Source organism: Schistocerca americana, chromosome 3 (assembly GCF_021461395.2).
Source record: "Schistocerca americana isolate TAMUIC-IGC-003095 chromosome 3, iqSchAmer2.1, whole genome shotgun sequence".
Taxonomy (NCBI): Eukaryota; Metazoa; Arthropoda; class Insecta; order Orthoptera; family Acrididae; genus Schistocerca; species Schistocerca americana.
Window position 1 is genome coordinate 181,948,375 of NC_060121.1, and position 21,243 is coordinate 181,969,617.

Genomic DNA, 21,243 nt, shown 5'->3' on the forward strand with positions numbered 1-21,243 from the left:
AAGAGATACATGTGCTGGCGATACTCTGCAGAGATCAGTATTGGGGTGACAATGATATACCATTTCAGGTCTGCAGAACTCAAACGTATTTCTAGGAAATGCTGACCACTGGAACAATCGCGAAATTCTCGACTGTTCGTCATGGAATGGCCAACAGAACGTTATGGCCCTTGCCTACGTCTCACAGTGGGAAGCGACAGCACGGTGGACATTGTCACCAGGCCGGGCAAGGACCGGTGGTAGTAGAGCCTGCTGCAGGTGGTCGCTATTCAGTACATTGGCGCTGACCAACCCAATGACGTTGTCTGCTTCCAGCAGCCTCTCACAGCCTGAGCACTCAAAATTAGTGTCTGTGAAGTCATGTAAACAAACTGCCATGCATGTGGGTATTACATCCATTTCAACACATAAATATCAAAACAGAACAGTGGCTTTCGCGCTATCTATTCACATGTCAGAAAGTAAAGTATCACTTTTGCATCTGACAGCAACCCATAATTCACATTTCTCCCTCCTTGTTATTTCGTAACATACAACTGAGTGAAACCATGAATTGCTCTATAATACTATTCTCCTGATGGATGAGCAAACTGCTAAGGTCGGAGCATTATAATATCATTTTTGCCCAATTTTTTCTCTATTCTACCTGTTGTTTTGGTCTTCAGTCCTGAGACTGGTTTGATGCAGCTCTCCATGCTACTCTATCCTGTGCAACCTTCTTCATCTCCCAGTACCTACTGCAACCTACATCCTTCTGTATCTGTTTGGTGTATTCATCTCTTGGTCTCCCTCTACGATTTTTACCCTCCACGCTGTCCTCCAATACTAAATTGGTGATCCCTTGATGCCTCAGAACATGTCCTACCAACCAATCCCTTCTTCTAGTCAAGTTGTGCCACGAACTCCTCCTCTCCCAGATTCTATTCAATACCTCCTCATTAGTTATGTGATCTACCTATCTAATCTTCAGCATTATTCTGTAGTACCACATTTCGAAAGCTTCTATTCTCTTCTTGTCCTAACTATTTATCGTCCATGTTTCACTTCCATACAAGGCTACACTCCATACAACTACTTTCAGAAACGACTTCTTGACACTATACTTGATGTTAACAAATTTTTCTTCATCAGAAACGCTTTCCTTGCCATTGCCAGTCTACATTTTATATCCACTCTACTTCGACCATCATCAGTTATTTTGCTCCCCGAATAGCAAAACTCCTTTACTACTTTAAGAGTCTCATTTCCTAATCCAATTCCCTCAGTATCACCCGACTTAATTCGACTACATTCCATTATCCTCGTTTTGCTCTTGTTGATGTTCATCTTATATCCTCCATTCAAGACACTGTCCATTCCGTTCAACTGCTCTTCCAAGTCCTTTGCTGTCTCTGACAGAATGACAATGTCATCGGCAAACCCTCAAAGTTTTTATTTCTTCTCCATGGATCTTAATACCTACTCCGAACTTTTCTTTTGCTTCCTTTACTGCTTGCTCAATAGACAGATTGAATAACATCGGGGATAGGCTACAACCCTGCCTCACACCTTTCCCAACCACTGCTTCCCTTTCATGCCCCTCGACTCTTATAACTGCCATCTGGTTTCTGTACAAATTATAAATAGCCTTTGGTTCCCTGCATTTTATCCCTGCCACCTTTAGAATTTGAAAGAGAGTATTCCAGTCAACATTGTCAAAAGCTTTCTCTATGTCTACAAATGCTAGAAAAGTAGGTTTGCCTTTCCTTAATCTTTCTTCTAAGATAAGTCTTAGGGTCAGTATTGCCTCACGTGTTCCAACATTTCTACGGAATCCAAACTGATCCCCCCCCAAGGTCGGCTTCTACCAGTTTTTCCATTCGTCTGTAAATAATTCGTGTTAGTATTTTGCAGCTGTGACTTATTAAACTGATAGTTCGGTAATTTTCACATCTGTCAACACCTGCTTTCTTTGGGATTGGATTTATTATATTCTTCTTGAAGTCTGAGGGTATTTCGCCTGTCTCGTACATCTTGCTCATCAGATTGTAGAGTTTTGTCAGGACTGGCTCTCCCAAGGCCGTCAGTAGTTCTAATGGAATGTTGCCTATTCCCGGGGCCTTGTTTCGACTCAGGTCTTTCAGTGGTCTGTCAAACTCTTCACGCAGTATCGTATCTCCCATTTCATCTTCATCTACCTCCTCTTCCATTTCCATAATATTGTCCTCAAGAACATCGCCCCTGTATAGACCCTCTATATACTCCTTCCACCTTTTTGCTTTCCCTTCTTTGCTTAGAAATGCGATTCCATCTGAGCTCTTGATATTCATGCAAGTGGTTCTCTTTTCTCCAAAGTTCTCTGTAATTTTCCTGTAGGCAGTATCTATCTTACCCCTCATGAGATAATTCTCTACATCCTTACATTTGTTCTCTAGCCATCCCTGCTTAGCCATTTTGCACTTCCTGTCGATCTCAGTTTTGAGACGTTTGTATTCCTTTTTGCCTGCTTCACTTACTGCATTTTTGTATTTTCTCCTTTCATCAATTAAATTCAATATCTCTTCTCTTACCAAAGGATTTCTACTAACCATCGTCTCTTTACCTACTTGATCCTCAGCTGCCTTCACTATTTCATTCCTGAAAGCTACCCATTCTTCTTCTAGTGTGTTTCTTTACCCCATTCCTGTCAATTGTTCGCTTATGCTCTCCCTGAAACTCTGTACAACCTCTGTTTCTTTCAGTTTATCCAGGTCCCATCTCCTTTAATTCCCACCTTTTTGCAGTTTCTTCAGTTTTAATCTACAGTTCGTAACCAATAGGTTATGGTCAGAGTCCACATCTGGCCCTGGAAGTGTCTTACAATTTAAAATCTGGTTCCTAAATCTCTGTCTTACCATTATATAATCTACCTGAAACCTTCTTTCATGATTCTTCAACCAAGTGTTGGCTATGATTAAGTTGTGTTCTGTGCAAAATTCTACCAGGCGGCTTCCTGTTGCATTTCTTAGCCTCAATCCATATTCACCTACTACGTTTCCTTCTCTTCCTTTTCCTACTGTCGAATTCCAGTCACCCATGACTATTAAATTTTCGTCTCCTTTCACTACCTGAATAATTTCTTTTATCTCATCATACATTTTATCAATTTCTTTAATATCTGCAGAGCTAGTTGGCATATAAACTTCTACTACTGTAGTAGGCGTGGGCTGCGTGTCTATCTTGGACACAATAATGCGTTCAAAGTGCTGTTTGTAGTAGCTTACCCGTACTCCAATTTTTTTATTCATTATTAAACCTACTCCTGCATTCCCCTATTGATTTTGTATTTATAACCCTGTATTCACCTGACCAAAAGTCTTGTTCCTCCTGCCACCGAACTTCACTAATTCCCACTGTATCTAACTTTAACCTACCCATTTCCCTTTTAAACTTTCTAACCTACCTGCCCGATTAAGGGATCTGACAATCTGACATTCCACGCTACGATTCGTAGAACGCCAGTTTTCTTTCTCCTGATAACGACGTCCTCCTGAGTAGTCCCCGCCCGGAGATCCGAATGGGGGACTATTTTACCTCCGGAATATTTTACCCAAGAGGGCGCCATCGTCATTTAATCATACAGTAAAGCTGCATGCCCTCGGGAAAAATTTTACCTATCTTCCATTAATTTAGCAATTTTACCAGCAATTTTCTCTATCGTTGCTAACCACCCCCCTCCATTACTTTGCGAGTGCTATATACATCTTTTACAGTGAACACATAGTGTGTTGTGGGGAGATCACTCTGTTGTAGAAATAATTCAAAAGCCAAGATCGCTTAAATACGGTTTACTGGATAACCGGTGTCAGCACATTAAAGGTGCCATCATCGGATCTGAATGTAGCTTAACATTTATAAACCATTTAGTCTGCCTCATGTATCGTTATATCCAAATGGTTTCTAAATGTTAAGCTACATTCGGATCCCATGATGGCACCTTTAGTGTGTTGAAACCGGTTATCCAGAAAACATTATTTAAGCGTTCCTTGGATTTTGAATTATTTCTATGTACATGTGGGCTGCCTACATTACATGACACAAATATTTTGTAGTGTGGGAAATAGCCAGCAGCAGAGAGGAGGTGCAAAAACTACATTCCTTAGCCAAAACACTTTATAAATTCGGCAAGATTTTGTTACGAGTGTACATCTCTCCCTTAGTCTCATTCTCGCATTCGTGGAAGATCTCACCAATACCTCTGATTACCACCCCAACAAACGAATAATATCCATAGCAGCATTCTGTCTTCTATTTCCAAACGAACTGCCCCTTCATTGAACCTATTGGCTAAGGATCCTGAGCTACACTCTAGGTGGTTGCATCCTGTAACTCCTCCTCTATGTTTAACCAAACCTACCTACAACATTTTCTCCAATTCAATTTGTGGTGGTGGTGGTGGTTAGTGTTTAACGTCCCGTCGACAACGAGGTCATCAGAGACGGAGCGCAAGTTCGGGTTAGGGAAGGATTGGGAAGGAAATCGGCCGTGCCCTTTCAAAGGAACCATCCCGGCATTTGCCTGAAACGATTTAGGGAAATCACGGAAAACCTAAATCAGGATGGCCGGAGACGGGATTGAACCGTCGTCCTCCCGAATGCGAGTCCAGTGTGCTAACCACTGCGCCACCTCGCTCGGTGTCAATTTGTAACTGACCAGATGTAGGAGGGCACTATGCCCGCTACATTCGACATCCTGTGAAGGTACACAACGAGTTGAGTCCACGTAATCAATACACTTCGACATTTTGCTTTCAGAAAGAGCATAACACGTTTTCCAAAATCTACACAAAAGATTGACTCTAGGAATATGGACCAGTATTCTCATTCCAATACCGTAATTGCAGTTCTGCGAAGATTTTATATATGTGCCTGAGATATTGAAGAGTGTTGTGGTGACATAACAGATGGTCAAGAAAAAGAAGAAATGTATGGTTTATGCGCTGTGGAGCTCTAGATGGAAGAAGTTTGGAACATTTTATGTAAATTACTTGTGCTATCAATTCTTGAGTATTGTTTTAGTATTTGGAGTCCATACCAAGAAGGTATTAGAAAGAGAGAAATGATTGTGGAACAAAAACACACACTCCTAGGGCTACACAGCTCTGCACTTAAGCGTACTATAATGTTGAAGCAGTCCTCAGCTAAATGCTTACTGTTAATATGCTTATTATACTCCTCTCTGTCCAACACCAACATCTCGTAAATAGAACACATTTCTCATGACAAATAGTTACAGTACCTTCCACTCCAGCCTTTTTCCCGCCTATTCACAAGCGGGGGCTGGAGTGGGAGTGTCTGTAGGGCAGTTTCGAGCACCCTCTGGTGGCGGTATGTAGACTAGAGAAGTCAGCCTTCAAACATCGAGGTGAACATACAAACATAGAAAATTGGGTTGGGGGCAGAGGAGTGTGTGTGGAGGACAACCCAGCAGCAGGCTAACACCACCAAGAACACATGTCCTACCAAAACTCAAAATAATTAAGTAAATAAAGACTGTATCTTTAGTCCTTCCTCTCCAGCAACCCAGCACAGACTGAGTTCAAAAATGTTCAAATGTGTGTGAAATCTTATGGGACTTAACTGCTAAGGTCATCAGTCCCTAAGCTTACACACGACTTAACCTAAATTATCCTAAGGACAAACACACACACCAATGCCCGAGGGAAGACTCGAACCTCCGCCAGGACCAGCCGCACAGTCCATGACTGCAGCGCCTAAGATCGCTCGGCTAATCCAGCGTGGCCACAGACTGAGTTCTTGTTCCCACCAATTCACAAGTGGCGGAGGGGAAGCTGGGTGAGGGAAGGGGAGACAAGTGGCTCAGAACTTTTCCCAGAAGGGGGTGAGAGGAGGAGAAGGAGGAGGAAGGGGAAGGTGAGCCTCAGGGGCAACCACTTAGCAAAACAATAGGTTAAGGGAGTTTTGGTGCGAGGATGAGTGGGGATTACATGAAAAACTACTTAGCAGAACAAGTTAAGTTCACAAATCAATTAAATTTAATTAATTTACATACAAATTTGGTATCAAAACTTGGATAGAACCCATTTCTCCCCCTACTATTAATGTGAACAGTTTTTAAAAGCCTGAATAACCACCTTATGCAGTGTGCACATACAGAAAGAGACCTAATAACGTTCTTCAAGGTACTGAGAGGCATGTGGGGATGTGTAGCCATGCTGACCCCAGTGCCATGGCCAGCTGCATTAAATTGAATGGCTGAGGGTCCATGGTGTGGAAAGCCTGATCGAGGTGGTCCTACAGATTCTCGATTTGGTTTAAATCGGGGTGTGTGGTGGCCAGAGGAGAATGGTAAACTCGTCTTGGTGGAATTTGAACCATGCATGTACACTGCATGTAGGAGTGGACCTGGTGCCCGAAGATAGATGCTTACATGTGTTGATCAATTGTGGCTTCCAGAATCACGCCACGAAAACATTTCACAGACAATAATGCTCCCTCCTTCCGTCTGGAGGCTTCCAAAGATTGTTGCAGAGCTGTACACGCCAACCGCCATCTGTCTGATGGAACACAAAACATGATTCATCTGCAAAGGCCACCTGTCGTTACTCAATGAACGTCCAGTTGTGATGTTGGAGAGGAAATTCCAGCCTTCAGGGCGCCAGTTAGCAAGGGTGCAAGAACCAGGTGTCTGCTTCAGAATCCCATAAGCAGTAACGTTCGGTGAACGAGCCTTGAGAAGATACTGTTGGTAGCAATTTGATTCATCTGGGCGAGTAGTTGCTCAACTGTTGCTAGTCTGTTCACTTGTACACATCTCTGTAACTGTCATTCACACCTTTCATCTACAGCCCATTGTGTACCACAACTGCCTTCGTGTCATTTTGCCATGGGCAGTATACTTCAACCACAACGGAATGTGAATGGTTTACAAATATAGCCCTTTCGGAAATGCTTCCACCCTTGCGCCCAAAGTCAATGATCATGCCCTCTTGGATGTCACGTATATATCTGCATTTCCACATTATGACTACTTCATTTTTTTCGCGTCCTTCACGCTTAAAATACTCTGCATTGCTGGTGGTTGCACCTGCCATCTGCACGTGGTTATTGCACGATGGCGTCGAACAGGTGGTGTCACATTAATGTGACTGGACTGTGAAATTCGTTAATTTGTTTCAGTATCATCGGTAAATTTCCTTGTAGCCACATCACAATTACTGTGGAAAATGGCAGCTCAACCACAGCAAATGATGACGCCATAACCAGCTGGTGGGAGCCAAGGCATCGGCGAGCCTGTTAAGGCAGCAGGGCTGTCTATGCTAACCTAGGTGAATACCCATCAATTCTGGCACAGGTGTTGGCAGTCCTGCAGCAGTCACTACAAGAAGAGGACTATGCCATGTGCAGGGGCCATATTGGCTAGCAAGTAGCTACAGCGGACTTGGGGCTCCGACACTGCTGGACCATCTGGCACCACGTCCTCCTCCCCAGACTTGTCGTCTTTCCACTGGTGAACTACCTCTGGGCTCACTTCAGCAGCAGTAGCACTCGCCCTGCTGCTCTGGTGGGGGTGTCCTGAGGCCAGGATTCTCTGGTCACAGGAGCAAGTTTCACCCCTAGGGGCTCTCATCTCCATCAGCAATTCCGGTAGACGCCCGCATCGCTGGCACCTTTCTGGAGCACGCACCTCCGAGTGGGCTCCTGGATGCCAGCATTTCCAGGCGCTGACGCCATGGCTGGCCTCCTGGACCACAGCAGCGTACCGCGTGTCATTCCCACAGTGCTACGAGTGTAGTATCATGAATCTCAGTAAAATGTTCCACTTTCTCATACTAATTTCATGAGCTGTCACTGACCTGCACCCCCACCACGACCCACCGCTGCAACCCACATCTGCATATTAGTGGCTCTTCATCCCATACTACTACATAATTTTCAGATGCAAGAAAGAGATTCTTCAAGTTCGCATATTTGCATATTAAATATGAATCGTTGACGTATTTGTAACAATAAACGATTATTTCTGTGACGCAACTCAATTTTATAAAACTGGCCTTATAGGTCACTGATAAAAACATCTGCAAGACAAATTCCCTTTGCGAGCCCTTCTTGCTGCATATTTATTTCTTCGCTTAATTGTATGATATAAGTGATTCTAAATGTTCACTGACTGTCTGTGCTTCGTCAGAGCTCACTCTTTCGTACATTAAATATCACTAGTTTCTTGCCTTACAAATTTATTAACTTTTGTTCATATTTTCGATTTTTAGTCTCATGACAAAAGTTAATAAACTTGTGAGGCAAGAAACTAGTGATATCTAATGTACGAAAGAGTGAGCTCTGACGAAGCACAGACAGTCAGTGATCATTTAGAATCACTCATATCATACAGTTTAGATATACACTCCTGGAAATTGAAATAAGAACACCGTGAACTCATTGTCCCAGGAAGGGGAAACTTTATTGACACATTCCTGGGGTCAGATACATCAAATGATCACACTGACAGAACCACAGGCACATAGACACAGGCAATAGAGCATGCACAATGTCGGCACTAGTACAGTGTATATCCACCTTTCGCAGCAATGCAGGCTGCTATTCTCCCATGGAGACGATCGTAGAGATGCTGGATGTAGTCCTGTGGAACGGCGCTTGCCATGCCATTTCCACCTGGCGCCTCAGTTGGACCAGCGTTCGTGCTGGACGTGCAGACCGCGTGAGACGACGCTTCATCCAGTCCCAAACATGCTCAATGGGAGACAGATCCGGAGATCTTGCTGGCCAGGGTAGTTGACTTACACCTTCTAGAGCACGTTGGGTGGCACGGGATACATGCGGACGTGCATTGTCCTGTTGGAACAGCAAGTTCCCTTGCCGGTCTAGGAATGGTAGAATGATGGGTTCGATGACGGTTTGGATGTACCGTGCACTATTCAGTGTCCCCTCGACGATCACCAGTGGTGTACGGCCAGTGTAGGAGATCGCTCCCCACACCATGATGCCGGGTGTTAGCCCTGTGTGCCTCGGCCGTATGCAGTCCTGATTGTGGCGCTCACCTGCACGGCGCCAAACACGCATACGACCATCATTGGCACCAAGGCAGAAGCGACTCTCATCGCTGAAGACGACACGTCTCCATTCGTCCCTCCATTCACGCCTGTCGCGACACCACTGGAGGCGGGCTGCACGATGTTGGGGCGTGAGCGGAAGACGGCCTAACGGTGTGCGGGACCGTAGCCCAGCTTCATGGAGACGGTTGCGAATGGTCCTCGCCGATACCCCAGGAGCAACAGTGTCCCTAATTTGCTGGGAAGTGGCGGTGCGGTCCCCTACGGCACTGCGTAGGATCCTACGGTCTTGGCGTGCATCCGTGCGTCGCTGCGGTCCGGTCCCAGGTCGACGGGCACGTGCACCTTCCGCCGACCACTGGCGACAACATCGATGTACTGTGGAGACCTCACGCCCCACGTGTTGAGCAATTCGGCGGTACGTCCACCCGGCCTCCCGCATGCCCACTATACGCCCTCGCTCAAAGTCCGTCAACTGCACATACGGTTCACGTCCACGCTGTCGCGGCATGCTACCAGTGTTAAAGACTGCGATGGAGCTCCGCATGCCACGGCAAACTGGCTGACACTGACGGCGGCGGTGCACAAATGCTGCGCAGCTAGCGCCATTCGACGGCCAACACCGCGGTTCCTGGTGTGTCCGCTGTGCCGTGCGTGTGATCATTGCTTGTACAGCCCTCTCGCAGTGTCCGGAGCAAGTATGGTGGGTCTGACACACCGGTGTCAATGTGTTCTTTTTTCCATTTCCAGGAGTGTATATTGCACAATGGCGTCGAACACGTGGTGTCACATAAATGTGACTGGACTGTAAAATTCGTTCATTTGTTTCAGTATCATCGGTAAATTTCTTTGTAGCGACATCACAATTAGTGTCTTAAATGGCAGCTCAACCACAGCAAATGATGACGCCATAACCATCTGGAAGGCGCCAAGGCATTGGCGAGCCTGTTAAGGCAACAGCGTTGCTTATACTAACCTAGGTGAATACCCATCAATTCTGGCGCAGGTATTGGCAGCCCTGCAGCAGGTACTATAAGGAAACGACTACGCCATATCATACAATATATATATATATATATATATATATATATATATATATATATATATATATAAAGTGTGTGTGTGTGTGTGTGTGTGTTGAAATAGCCTCATTATGTATTTCACGATTATTTTATACATACATGAGAGCTTAGTACTGAATAGATGTATTCATCACATACTGAGAACTATGCACTGAGTACACTGAAAGAGAGAGCAGAAAATTGACATGACAGTTGGTTCAGTAACGTTTGGCTGTTTCGTAGCCTGTATCGAAAAGAAGGTTGGTGAAGACTCTTACCGTGCTGTTCAGGTATTCATCGTAGTCCATAGTACCACAATAGTCGCTGGATTTGTTGATAGACTTCACTCTCAAGAAGTACGTGTCCGGTAAGTGTCCTTCTGTAACAAGCAAGAAACGAGCCAAATAAGTATAAATTCTAGTAACGCTGTATGATTGCGAGAGGGGAACTCATAAAGTTTCAATTATTGCCTTGAAAAAGTTATGCGATTTTTTTTCTTTCCAACTGCATGCCTTCGGTCAGTCCCAATGTATAATGAAATGCTCGCGTCACGGTACCGCAGCAAGACAGTGGAGGAGCCACAAAAAATCCTGCAGCCAGCTGATAACGTGAATTCTCGTCCAGTAGGAATTCTTCAGCTGCATTTGGAGAGGCACAGAGCTGCAACAATCTACGCTGGGGTATCTGAAGCGTACGGCAACACAGTGACTGGGTGGCGTAGACGCTTCCACAATCGTCAAAAGAGTGTGAATGATGAAGAATTAAGTGACGGTCCAATTCCCTGTGAAGAACCGCGAATCACAAGAGAAATGGAGGCTTTAATGCTCGAAGACCGACGTATCACATTCGACATGACAGTGGGAAAAGTGAAAATAAGTCGTGGATCAGTCCTATTCTACGGCATTTTGAACACGACAATAGCCACTGTCTGCCGCGTTCTGCAACTGCTCATACACATTTAAAATTTATCTGAAAAAGGTCGACAACGGAAATGTTGCCTAATTTTAGATAACATGGTTTGGCCCTTTAACAGCAAGCTCATATAAATTATCAATTAATAAAACAATTAAGATTCTGATAATCATTTATTTAAACATAATAACCGGTTTCGACCTATATGTTGGCCATTTTCAGATCTAACGCACTGTAAAAATATAAAGAGTGCTACATTAATTAGGGAGGTCAGAAAATAACATATTGTGCGAAAAAAGAAAGACCAAGAGTCAAAATAAGCAGCATTCACCCATATGGCTGCTGAGGGTGATGTGCAGAACAATGGTCTGAAATCACGGTCGCTTAGTGCTGCTGATGGTTAATTCGTCACCCGTTAAACGGAGTAGAACACCCCCCCCCCTTTCATCTCTTGACGTCAGCTGCAGCTAATGTAAATCCCACTGGGTGAGGGCGTCTTGACAATATCTCTATGGAAATAGCGTCCCTGAGAGTACCTACCATTGCCACCAGGTGACATTCGGTTACCACTGGCGCTTTGAATTTGAATTTTTTTTTAGCTTATACGATTATTATCAACGAACTGATATGTTATTGTAAACTACTGATCGTATAATGTCATATGACAGTGCAGTTCAGTTGCATGCTTCTCATACCACGATTGTCGCCGTCCTGGTCGTGTGAACGGGTTATTATTGTCCTGGAGTACGGCATCATTGTTGAGGAACACATTTGAAACGTGGTTTGCACCTGGTCACCTAAAATGTTCACATAATCGTTGGCTGTAACACGGCCATTGAGAGTAATGGTGGGACCAGCAGAATACCATGATATGGCTGCCCACACCACCACACTTCCACCTCCATGCTTAACCGCTGCAATTAAGCAATCAGGATTGTAGGCTCCTCTGTTGTTCATCCAGCCCTATGTTGGAAGTAACGAAAACGTTGAGCATGTGAGCCGTTTCCATTGACCAGCCGTCAGGATTTATGCTCCTGACAACATGTTTTATGCTTCTTTGCGCTGGTTGTCGTCAATAATGGTTTCGGTATAGCAACTCGTCCGTGAATATTGGCTTTATGGAGTTCTCGGCGGACGATACCGATAGACAAGCAGTCTCGAAGACGGCTATTGAGCGCTGCAGTCACTTTAGCCGCCGTAGTTTTGTATTGTTATGACATAATTCGTGTTAGCGTATGACGATCTTTGCCATTTAGCTTTGATTTGCTTCCAATATTAGGTTTACTCTGTGATATCTTTCCGTGTTTTGTGTAGGCTGTCATGACTGGTGAAACAGTTGTTCTTGAAACATTCAACAAGTCGGCTGGTGGCTTGGTATCTGATGCTCCAGCTAATCGGGCTCCCACAGTCTGCCCTCGTTAGAACTCTGTTATGTCTTTCGCTGCACGTTGACCTCGGCCTCTGAATGCAAATACGAAGTGTGTACTACTCGTAAGTAACCTGCACTGATGCCTAGTACGCGCTGAACACGCATAGTCCAGAGTGACACGTACCTTACCTCTTACCCGCGTTGTTGACCGTCAAACACAACCATCCCATTAGTTCTTCTGTCCACTTATTTTGCCTATCCCCGATATATATAACTTTATTCGTTCATTTGAATACATCTTCCCCTTAGATGAAATTGACGTTACGCAGCATAAGCACGCGTTTTGCCACTCTATTTAAACCGTGGAGGGTTAGCCACCAGCAGTAGTAAACGACCGTGATATAATCTAATTATTCCGTGCACCACCAGCTGCAGCTATACGGATAAATGCTGCGTTATTTCAAATCATGTTGGTCTTACTTTTTCTACACGATATGTTATTTTACGATTTCGAATGTGGCATTTTTCATGTCTTTAAAGTACGTTAGATCTAAAGATGGCCACCACAAAGAACGAAACCGGTTAAGAAAATATTGCAACTAGGGGACTGATGACCATAGATGTTTAGTCCCATAGTGCTCAGAGCCATTTGAAATGTTGCAACTGTTCTGTTTCAGGCCCATGATTAGACCCCTAAACAATGCACCAAAGCAAGCAGTGGAACAGGTGTGGCGGGGGGCGGGGGGGGGGGGGGCAGAAACTGACATGGTCTGGACTAATGTGGAGTGACAGATTATGCTTGTAAGGGGCAAAGCGTCGCTGAAGCATACTACCGAAAGATCTGAACATAAAATGGAGCGCCAAAGAAACTGATATAGGCATGCGTATTCAAGTACAGAGATATGTAAACAGGCGGAATACGGCGTTGGGGTTGGCAACGCCTATATAAGTCAACAAGTGTCGGGAGCAGTTGTTAGATTAGTTTCTGCTGCTACAATGACAGGTTATCAAGACTTAAGTAAGTTTGAAAACCGTGAAATGAGGATTTTCCCGTACGACCACTTCACGAGCGTACCGTGAATATCAGGAACGAGGTAAATCATCAAATCTCCGACATCGCTGCGGCAAGAAAAAGATCCTGCAAGAACGGGACCAACGACGACTGCAGAGAATCGTTCAACGTGACAGAGGTGCAGCCCTTCCGCAAATTGCTGAATATTTCAATGCCGTGTAATCAACAAGTGTTAGCTTACGAACCATTCAATGGAACATCATCAATATGGGCTTTCGGAGCCGAAGGCCTACTCGTGTACCCCTGATCACCGCAAGCCACAAAGCCTCACTCCTCGCCTGGACCTGTCGACACCGACATTGGACTGTTGATGACTGGAAACATGGTGCCTGGTCGAACGAGTCTCGTTTCCAATAGTATCTAGCGGATGGACGTGTAAGGGTATGGAGACAACCTCATGAATCCATGGATCCTGCATGTCAGCAGGGGACTCTTCAAACTGGTGGAGGCTCTGTGATGGTGTGGGGCGTGTGCAGTTGGAGTGATATGGGACCCCTGATACGTCTAGATATGACTCTGAAAGGTGACGCGTACCTAAGCATCCTCTCTGATCACCTGCATCCACTCATGCCCATTGTGCACTCCGACGGACTTGGGCAATTGCAGCAGACTAATGCGACACCCCACACGTCCAGAACTGCTACAGAGTGGTTCCAGGAACCTCCGAGTTTAAACACTTCCGCTGGCCACCGAACTCGTCAGGCATGACCATTATTGAGCATATCTCGGATGCCTTGCAACATGCTGATCAGAAAACATCTCTACCCCCTCGTACTCTTATGGATTTGTGGACAGTCGTCTAGGATTCATGGTGGCAGCTGCCTTCATCACTACTTTAGACTTTAGTAGAGTCCATGCCACGTCGTGTTATGGTACTTCTGCGTGCTCGAGGGTTGTATCAGTTTCTTTGACTTTTCAGTTTATTTACAGAAGGCTGTCGAGGCGCTGCGTTGTGGGAAGCTGTCCAGGACAGTGCTATTGCACCACGATAGCGCCCCTGCTCACTCTACGTCGCAACAATTGCACTAAATGAGCTAACTAATTGACAAGTTGCTAGCACTTTTCACAGTCACTTTCTAAATGTAGCAGCAAAAGTAGGATTAAACTTCTCGGTTGAAGAAGCAAGAGAGTATATTAAGATTTTCGTTCCACAAAACTTTGGCCAGCTAGAAGTAGCGCCAACATTATTCAGTGAAATTAATAGAATTATAAAAATTTAATATTAAGCTACATTCAGATCGGATTAAGCTACATTCAGATCCGATGATGGCACCTTTAGTGCGCTTAAAACGGTTATCCAGTAAACAGTATTTAAGCGATCTTGGCTTTCGAATTATTTCTGCAACAATGGATCGCCCCACTACGCACTGTGTGTTTACAGCAATATAAAAATTCTATAAAACAACATCCCATGTGGTGTTGATGGTATCTCAAACAGAGTTCGGAAAACTTCTTCTGTCTTAATAAAAAATGTCCTTGTTGTTGTTGTTGTTGTTGTGGTCTTCAGTCCTGAGACTGGTTTGATGCAGCTCTCCATGCTAATCTATCCTGTGCAAGCTCCTTCATCTCCCAGTACCTACTGCGACCTACATCCCTCTGAATCTGCTTAGTGTATTCATCTCTTGCTCTCCCTCTACGATTTTTACCCTCCACGCTGCCCTCTAATGCTAAATTTGTGATCCTTTGATGCCTCAGGACATGTCTTACCAACCGATCCCATCTTCTAGTCAAGTTGTGCCACGAACTCCTCCTCTCCCAGATTCTATTCAATACCTCCTCATTAGTTACGTGATCTACCCACCTCATCTTCAACATTCTTCTGTAGCACCACATTTCGAAAGCTTCTATTCTCTTCCTGTCCAAACTATTTATTGTCCATGTTTCGCATTCATACATGGCTACACTCCATACAAATACTTTCAGAAACAACTTCCTGACACTTAAATCTATACTCGATGTTAACTAATTTCTCTTCTTCAGAAACGCTTTCCTTGCCATTGCCAGTCTACATTTTATATGCTCTCTACTTTGACCGTCATCAGTTATTTTGCTCCCCGAATAGCAAAACTCCTTTACTACTTTAAGTGTCTCATTTCCTAATCTAATTCCCTCAGCATCACCCGATTTAATTCGACTACATTCCATTATCCTTGTTTTGCTTTTGTTGATGTTCATCTTATATCCTCCTTTCAAGATACTGTTCATTCCGTTCAACTGCTCTACCAAGTCCTTTGCTGTCTCTGACAGAATTACAATGTCATCTGCGAACCTCAAAGTTTTTATTTCTTCTCCCTGGATTTTAATACCTACTCCAAATTTTTCTTTTGTTTCTTTCACTGCTTGCTCCATATACAGATTGAATAACAGCGGGGATAGGCTACAACCCTGTCTCACTCCCTTCCCAAACACTGCTTCCCTTTCATGCCCCTCGACTCTTATAACTGCCGTCTGGTTTCTGTACAAATTGCAAATAGCCTTTCGCTCCCTGTCTTTTATCCCTGCCACCTTCAGAATTTGAAAGAGAGCATTCCAGTCAACATTGTCAAAAGCTTTCTCTAAGTCTACAAATGCTAGAAACGTAGGTTTGCCTTTCCTTAATCTCTCTTCTAAGATAAGTCGTAAGGTCAGTATTGCCTCACGTGTTCCAACATCTCTGCGGAATCCATACTGATCTTCCCCGAGGTCGGCTTCTACCAGTTTTTCCATTCGTCTGTAAATAATTCGTGTTAGTATTTTGCAGCTGTGACTTATTAAACTGATAGTTCGGTAATTTTCGCATCTGCCAACAACTGCTTTCTTTGGGATTGGAATTATTATATTCTTCTTGAAGTCTGAGGGTATTTCGCCTGTCTCATACATCTTGCTCATCAGATTGTAGAGTTTTGTCAGGACTGGCTCTCCCGTCAGTAGTTCTAATGGAATGTTGCCTATTCCCGGGGCCTTGTTTCGACTCAGGTCTTTCAGTGGTCTGTCAAACTCTTCACGCAGTATCGTATCTCCCATTTCATCTTCATCTACATCCTCTTCCATTTCAATAATATTGTCCTCAAGTACATCGCCCTTGTATAGACCCTCTATATACTCCTTCCACCTTTCTGCTTTCCCCTCCTATGCTTAGAACTGGGTTTCCATCTGAGCTCTTGATATTCATACAGGTGGCTCTCTTTTCTCCAAAGGTCTCTTTAATTTTCCTGTAGGCTATATGTATCTTACCCCTAGTGATATAAGCCTCTACATCCTTACATTTGTCCTCTAGCCATGCCTGCTTAGCCATTTTGCACTTCCTGTCGATCTCATTTTTGAGGCGTTTGTATTCCTTTTTGCCTGCTTCATTTACTGCATTTTTGTATTTTCTCCTTTCATCAATTAAATTCAATATTTCTTCTGTTTCCCAAGGATTTCTACTAGCCCTCGTCTTTTTACTTACTTGATCCTCTGCTCCCTTCACTACTTCATCCCTCAGAGCTACCCATTCGTCTTCTACTGTATTTCTATCCCCAATTCCTGTCAATTGTTCCCTTATGCTCTCCCTGAAACTCTGTACAACCTCTGGTTTAGTCAGTTTATCCAGGTCCCATCTCCTTAAATTCACACCTTTTTGCAATTTCTTCAGTTTTAATCTACATTTCATAACCAATAGATTGTGATCAGAGTCCACATCTGCCCCTGGAAATGTCCTACAATTTAAAACCTGGTTCCTAAATCTCTGTCTTACCATTATATAATCTATCTGATACCTTTTAGTATCTCCAGGATTCTTCCATGTATACAACCTTCTTTTATGATTCTTGAACCAAGTGTTAGCTTTGATTAAGTTATGCTTGTGCAAAATTCTTCCTCTTTCATTTCTTAGCCCCAATCCATATTCATCTACTACGTTTCCTTCTCTCCCTTTTCCTACTGTCGCAGTCACCCATGACTATTAAATTTTCGTCTCCCTTCACTACCTGAATAATTTCTTTTATCTCATCATACATTTCTTCAATTTCTTCGTCATCTGCAGAGCTAGTTGGCAAATAAACTTGTACTACTGTAGTGGGCATGGGCTTCGTGTCTATCTTGGCCAATATAATACGTTCATTATACTGTTTGTAGTAGCTTCCCCGCACTCCTATTTTTTTATTCATTATTAAACCTACTCCTGCATTACCCCTATTTTATTTTGTATTTATAACCCTGTATTCACCTGACCAGAAGTCTTGTTCCTCCTGCCACCGAACTTCACTAATTCCCACTATATCTAACTTAAACCTATCCATTTCCCTTTTTAAATTTTCTGACCTACCTGCCCGATTAAGGGATCCGACATTCCACGCTCCGATCCGTAGAATGCCAGTTTTCTTTCTCCTGATAACGACGTCCTCTTGAGTAGTCCCCGCCCGGGGATCCGAATGGGGGACTATTTTACCTCCGGAATATTTTACCCAAGAGGACGCCATCATCATTTAACCATACAGTAAAGCTGCATGCCCTCGGGAAAAATTACGGCTGTAGTTTCCCCTTGCTTTCAGCCGTTCGCAGTACCACAACAGCAAGGCCGTTTTGGTTAATGTTACAAGGCCAGATCAGTCAATCATCCAGACTGTTGCCCCTGCAACTACTGAAAAGGCTGCTGCCCCTCTTCAGGAACCACATGTTTGTCTGGCCTCTCAACAGATACCCCTCCGTTGTGGTTGCACCTACGGTGCGGCTATCTGTATCGTTGAGGCACGCAAGCCTCCCCACCAACGGCAAGGTCCATGGTTCATGGGGAGATAATGTCCTTAGTAATATAAATAATGCATCGCTGCTACAGGGAATTTTTCTAGGCACATTAAAGTAAGGAGTTGTTACACCATCTCCTAAGAAGGCTGACAAGAAATACTTAAATAATTATCGTCTATTTCCTTTGCCGATGTCTTTTTCCACAATATTCGACGAAGCTGTTTACTCAGGATTAGATTCACATTTAACTAGAAACAATTTTCTTAATGTATCAGAATTTGGATTCTAGGATTTTTCAACTGAGAATGCTATTTATACAATCACTTATCAAATATTACAAGCATTAAATCATAAAATAGCGCCAGTTGGTATTTTTTGTGGTCTTTCCAAGGCGTTTGATTGTGTGGATCATATTATACTCTTTGAAAGAGGTAAGTTTTATGGAATCGGTGGCTTTACACACAACTGGTTTGAATCATACTTAACAAACGGAATGCAAACAGTTGTGCTGAACAAATCAAGGGTAGAAGATTTTAGTGAGTGGGGAGAGATCACAAAAGGAGTCTCACAGGATTCGATTTTGATTCCACTCCTAATCCTCATACACGTGAACGACCTTCCACTTAACATTTAACAAGCAGAATTGGTACTAGTACCGGTACTAGCGTTCTAATACATCCCATCAGGGAGAAAGCAGCAGAAGAGATAATAAATGAAGTTCTTTAAAGAGTTATGAAGGATTTCTCTAGAAATGGACTTACCCTAAATTTTGAGAAAACACGCTATATTCAGTTCTGTATAACAAATAGTCATACCAATAATTGATGTAGAGTATGAACGGCAGTCAGTAAATAGGGTAGACTGTTCCATATTTTTAGGTGCACATAGTTATAAAAAATTTGAATTGGAATAAGCATACTACTGAGTTCAGACAATTAAGTTCACCTATTTTTGATCTTGAGAGGAACAGTAATGTCCATACCTACAAGACTAGAGAATAAAATTGTCTTTATTATCCATTATTAAAGCTGTCAGTGGCTCAAAGAGGAGTTCAGTATGCAGCAATAAAATTTTTCCATCATTTGTTACGTAACTTAAAATGACTGTCAAGTAGCAAAGTAAGTTTCAAGTCTAACATAAAATCATTTCTCTTGGACAACTTCTCTTCCGTGAATGAATTTCTGTTTAAAAATAGGTCGGCTGTAAACTGAAAATAATATTAAAGAGTGGCTGCATGATTGCATGAGTATGACTAAAATTTAATGTGGTCATGAACGCTAACACGAATCGTACGTACATATCCTCTCAAGTGACTCGTTCCACACCGTTTTAATAAAAATAAAAAAAAAAACGTTCAAATGATCTATGGAACATGTAACCAACTAACTCAGGCACATACTGTGATTCTTTAAGCTATCAAATTTTGCCCCACCCAGATATTTTCCTAGCAGGGCACCCTCGTATAAAGAAACCGCTGCGTGCCGGGAATTTACAGTATGACGACGAGATAATTTTCGAGTTGAAACGTTTCCAACAGACAAAACGCGGACTTTCACACGCAAGGCTTCTGCTAAGTCGTCCGTCGTTGAGAAATATGTGTCGCTTAGAAGGATGAAAATGTGGAGGATGAAGATTCTCCGTGTTTGACGGCCGCAGTTTTCAAGGTGCTTAACAAAACTTTATCATTAGCCTTTGAATTTTTATTTTGATCTACGCATATTGTCCATTCAAGTTATATGATCATTTCTGGATTGTATGCTTGTCAATAAAAAATGTTTACTGACCGGAGAAAATATTTCGACCAGACACGCGCGTGATAAAACAAATGTTACAGGTTATATTAGTTCTAGTTCTCGCCACACGGTTCCTGTAGTAACGAAAATGCAGTTTCTTAGTTCTGCACTGGAGTCAGTGCCATGCAGCAGTGCCTGATACCTGTGAAAGATTTGACTCAGAACATTATAATACTGCCAAAAACGCTGTTGTCGAAGCTGGCATTATGAATCGTGCAGATCCATACCCGAGAGGGAGCCACAGCTAGGAAGCAGTGCAATCAGTTGACGTAATAGTGAAATGCTATACAGAATCACTTCGTTGGAATGCTGCTCATCCTGCCTAGACTATTAACATTAGTAGTTGTTCACCTGACGCCGCATGGTCCACATATGATGGTATCATGAAACTTCCTAGACGATGCTCTTATCGACAATGTTAATTCTGGAATGAATCCACTAGGCTATGGCTAAGTCGTCTCCCTGTAATACCCCTCTCTTACCGGAGAATTGGTCGAGCAGGCTTCACAGAAGAGCTTCTGGGAGGTCTGGGAACATGAATAGAGGTCAAAAGTGAAGTAGTGCAGTACATGAGATACGTCTGGAAACGTTATTCGGTAAGAGAATTGCCTCTGAAAGACAAGGTTTCGGTGTCGACTTCCCGTCTGGCACACTATTCTTATCTGACAGGAAGTTTCAGAACAGCGCACATTTCATCACAAACGGAAAAATTAAATATTACGGGAGACTACACAAAGTCACATCTGTTAGTTGCCAGCAGGAAAATCATTCCAACAACCTGCAACTGACGACGTGATCCAAATCAGTTGTGCCGTTCTCGAAGCCTCGCAACTGTATTCTTATAGTTCTTGCGTTAGAAATAGTTTTGTGAAGTGGAAAACCTCACACGTCTAACTTACTGGATAAATCAGGATAGTGTATGCCGAGCAAGGTTCTGACGGATGGGGAAGATATCTGGAAATATGCTGACCAATGCAATAGCCGAACACCCTCCATATCTGCATCGAGGTAGTTCAGGACAGCGTGGGCAACTTGCTGTCTTACACTGAAATGACAGAAGTCATAGGATACCTCCTAATATCGTACCGGATCTCCTTTTGTCCGACAGAGTACAGCAGCTCGACGTGGCACGGTCTCAACAACTCGTTGGAAGACCCCTGCAGAAATATTGAGCCACGCTGCCTCTATAGCCACCCATTACTGCGAAAGTATTGCCGGTGCAGGATTCTGCGCACCAACTGACCTCTCGATAATGTCCCATAAATCTTGGATGGGATTCATGT

The 21,243-nt window shown here is 43.5% G+C and overlaps 1 protein-coding gene across 1 annotated transcript in view; it reads right to left on the reverse strand.

The window, feature by feature from the left end:
• The window catches only part of LOC124605960, a 661,483-nt gene that overhangs the window by 77,526 nt on the left and 562,714 nt on the right, over window positions 1-21,243 (reverse strand). The window contains exon 4 of the mRNA XM_047137923.1: window positions 10,389-10,489. Within this exon, the coding sequence (XP_046993879.1) occupies window positions 10,389-10,489 (101 nt within the window). The remainder of the gene's footprint in view (window positions 1-10,388; window positions 10,490-21,243) is intronic.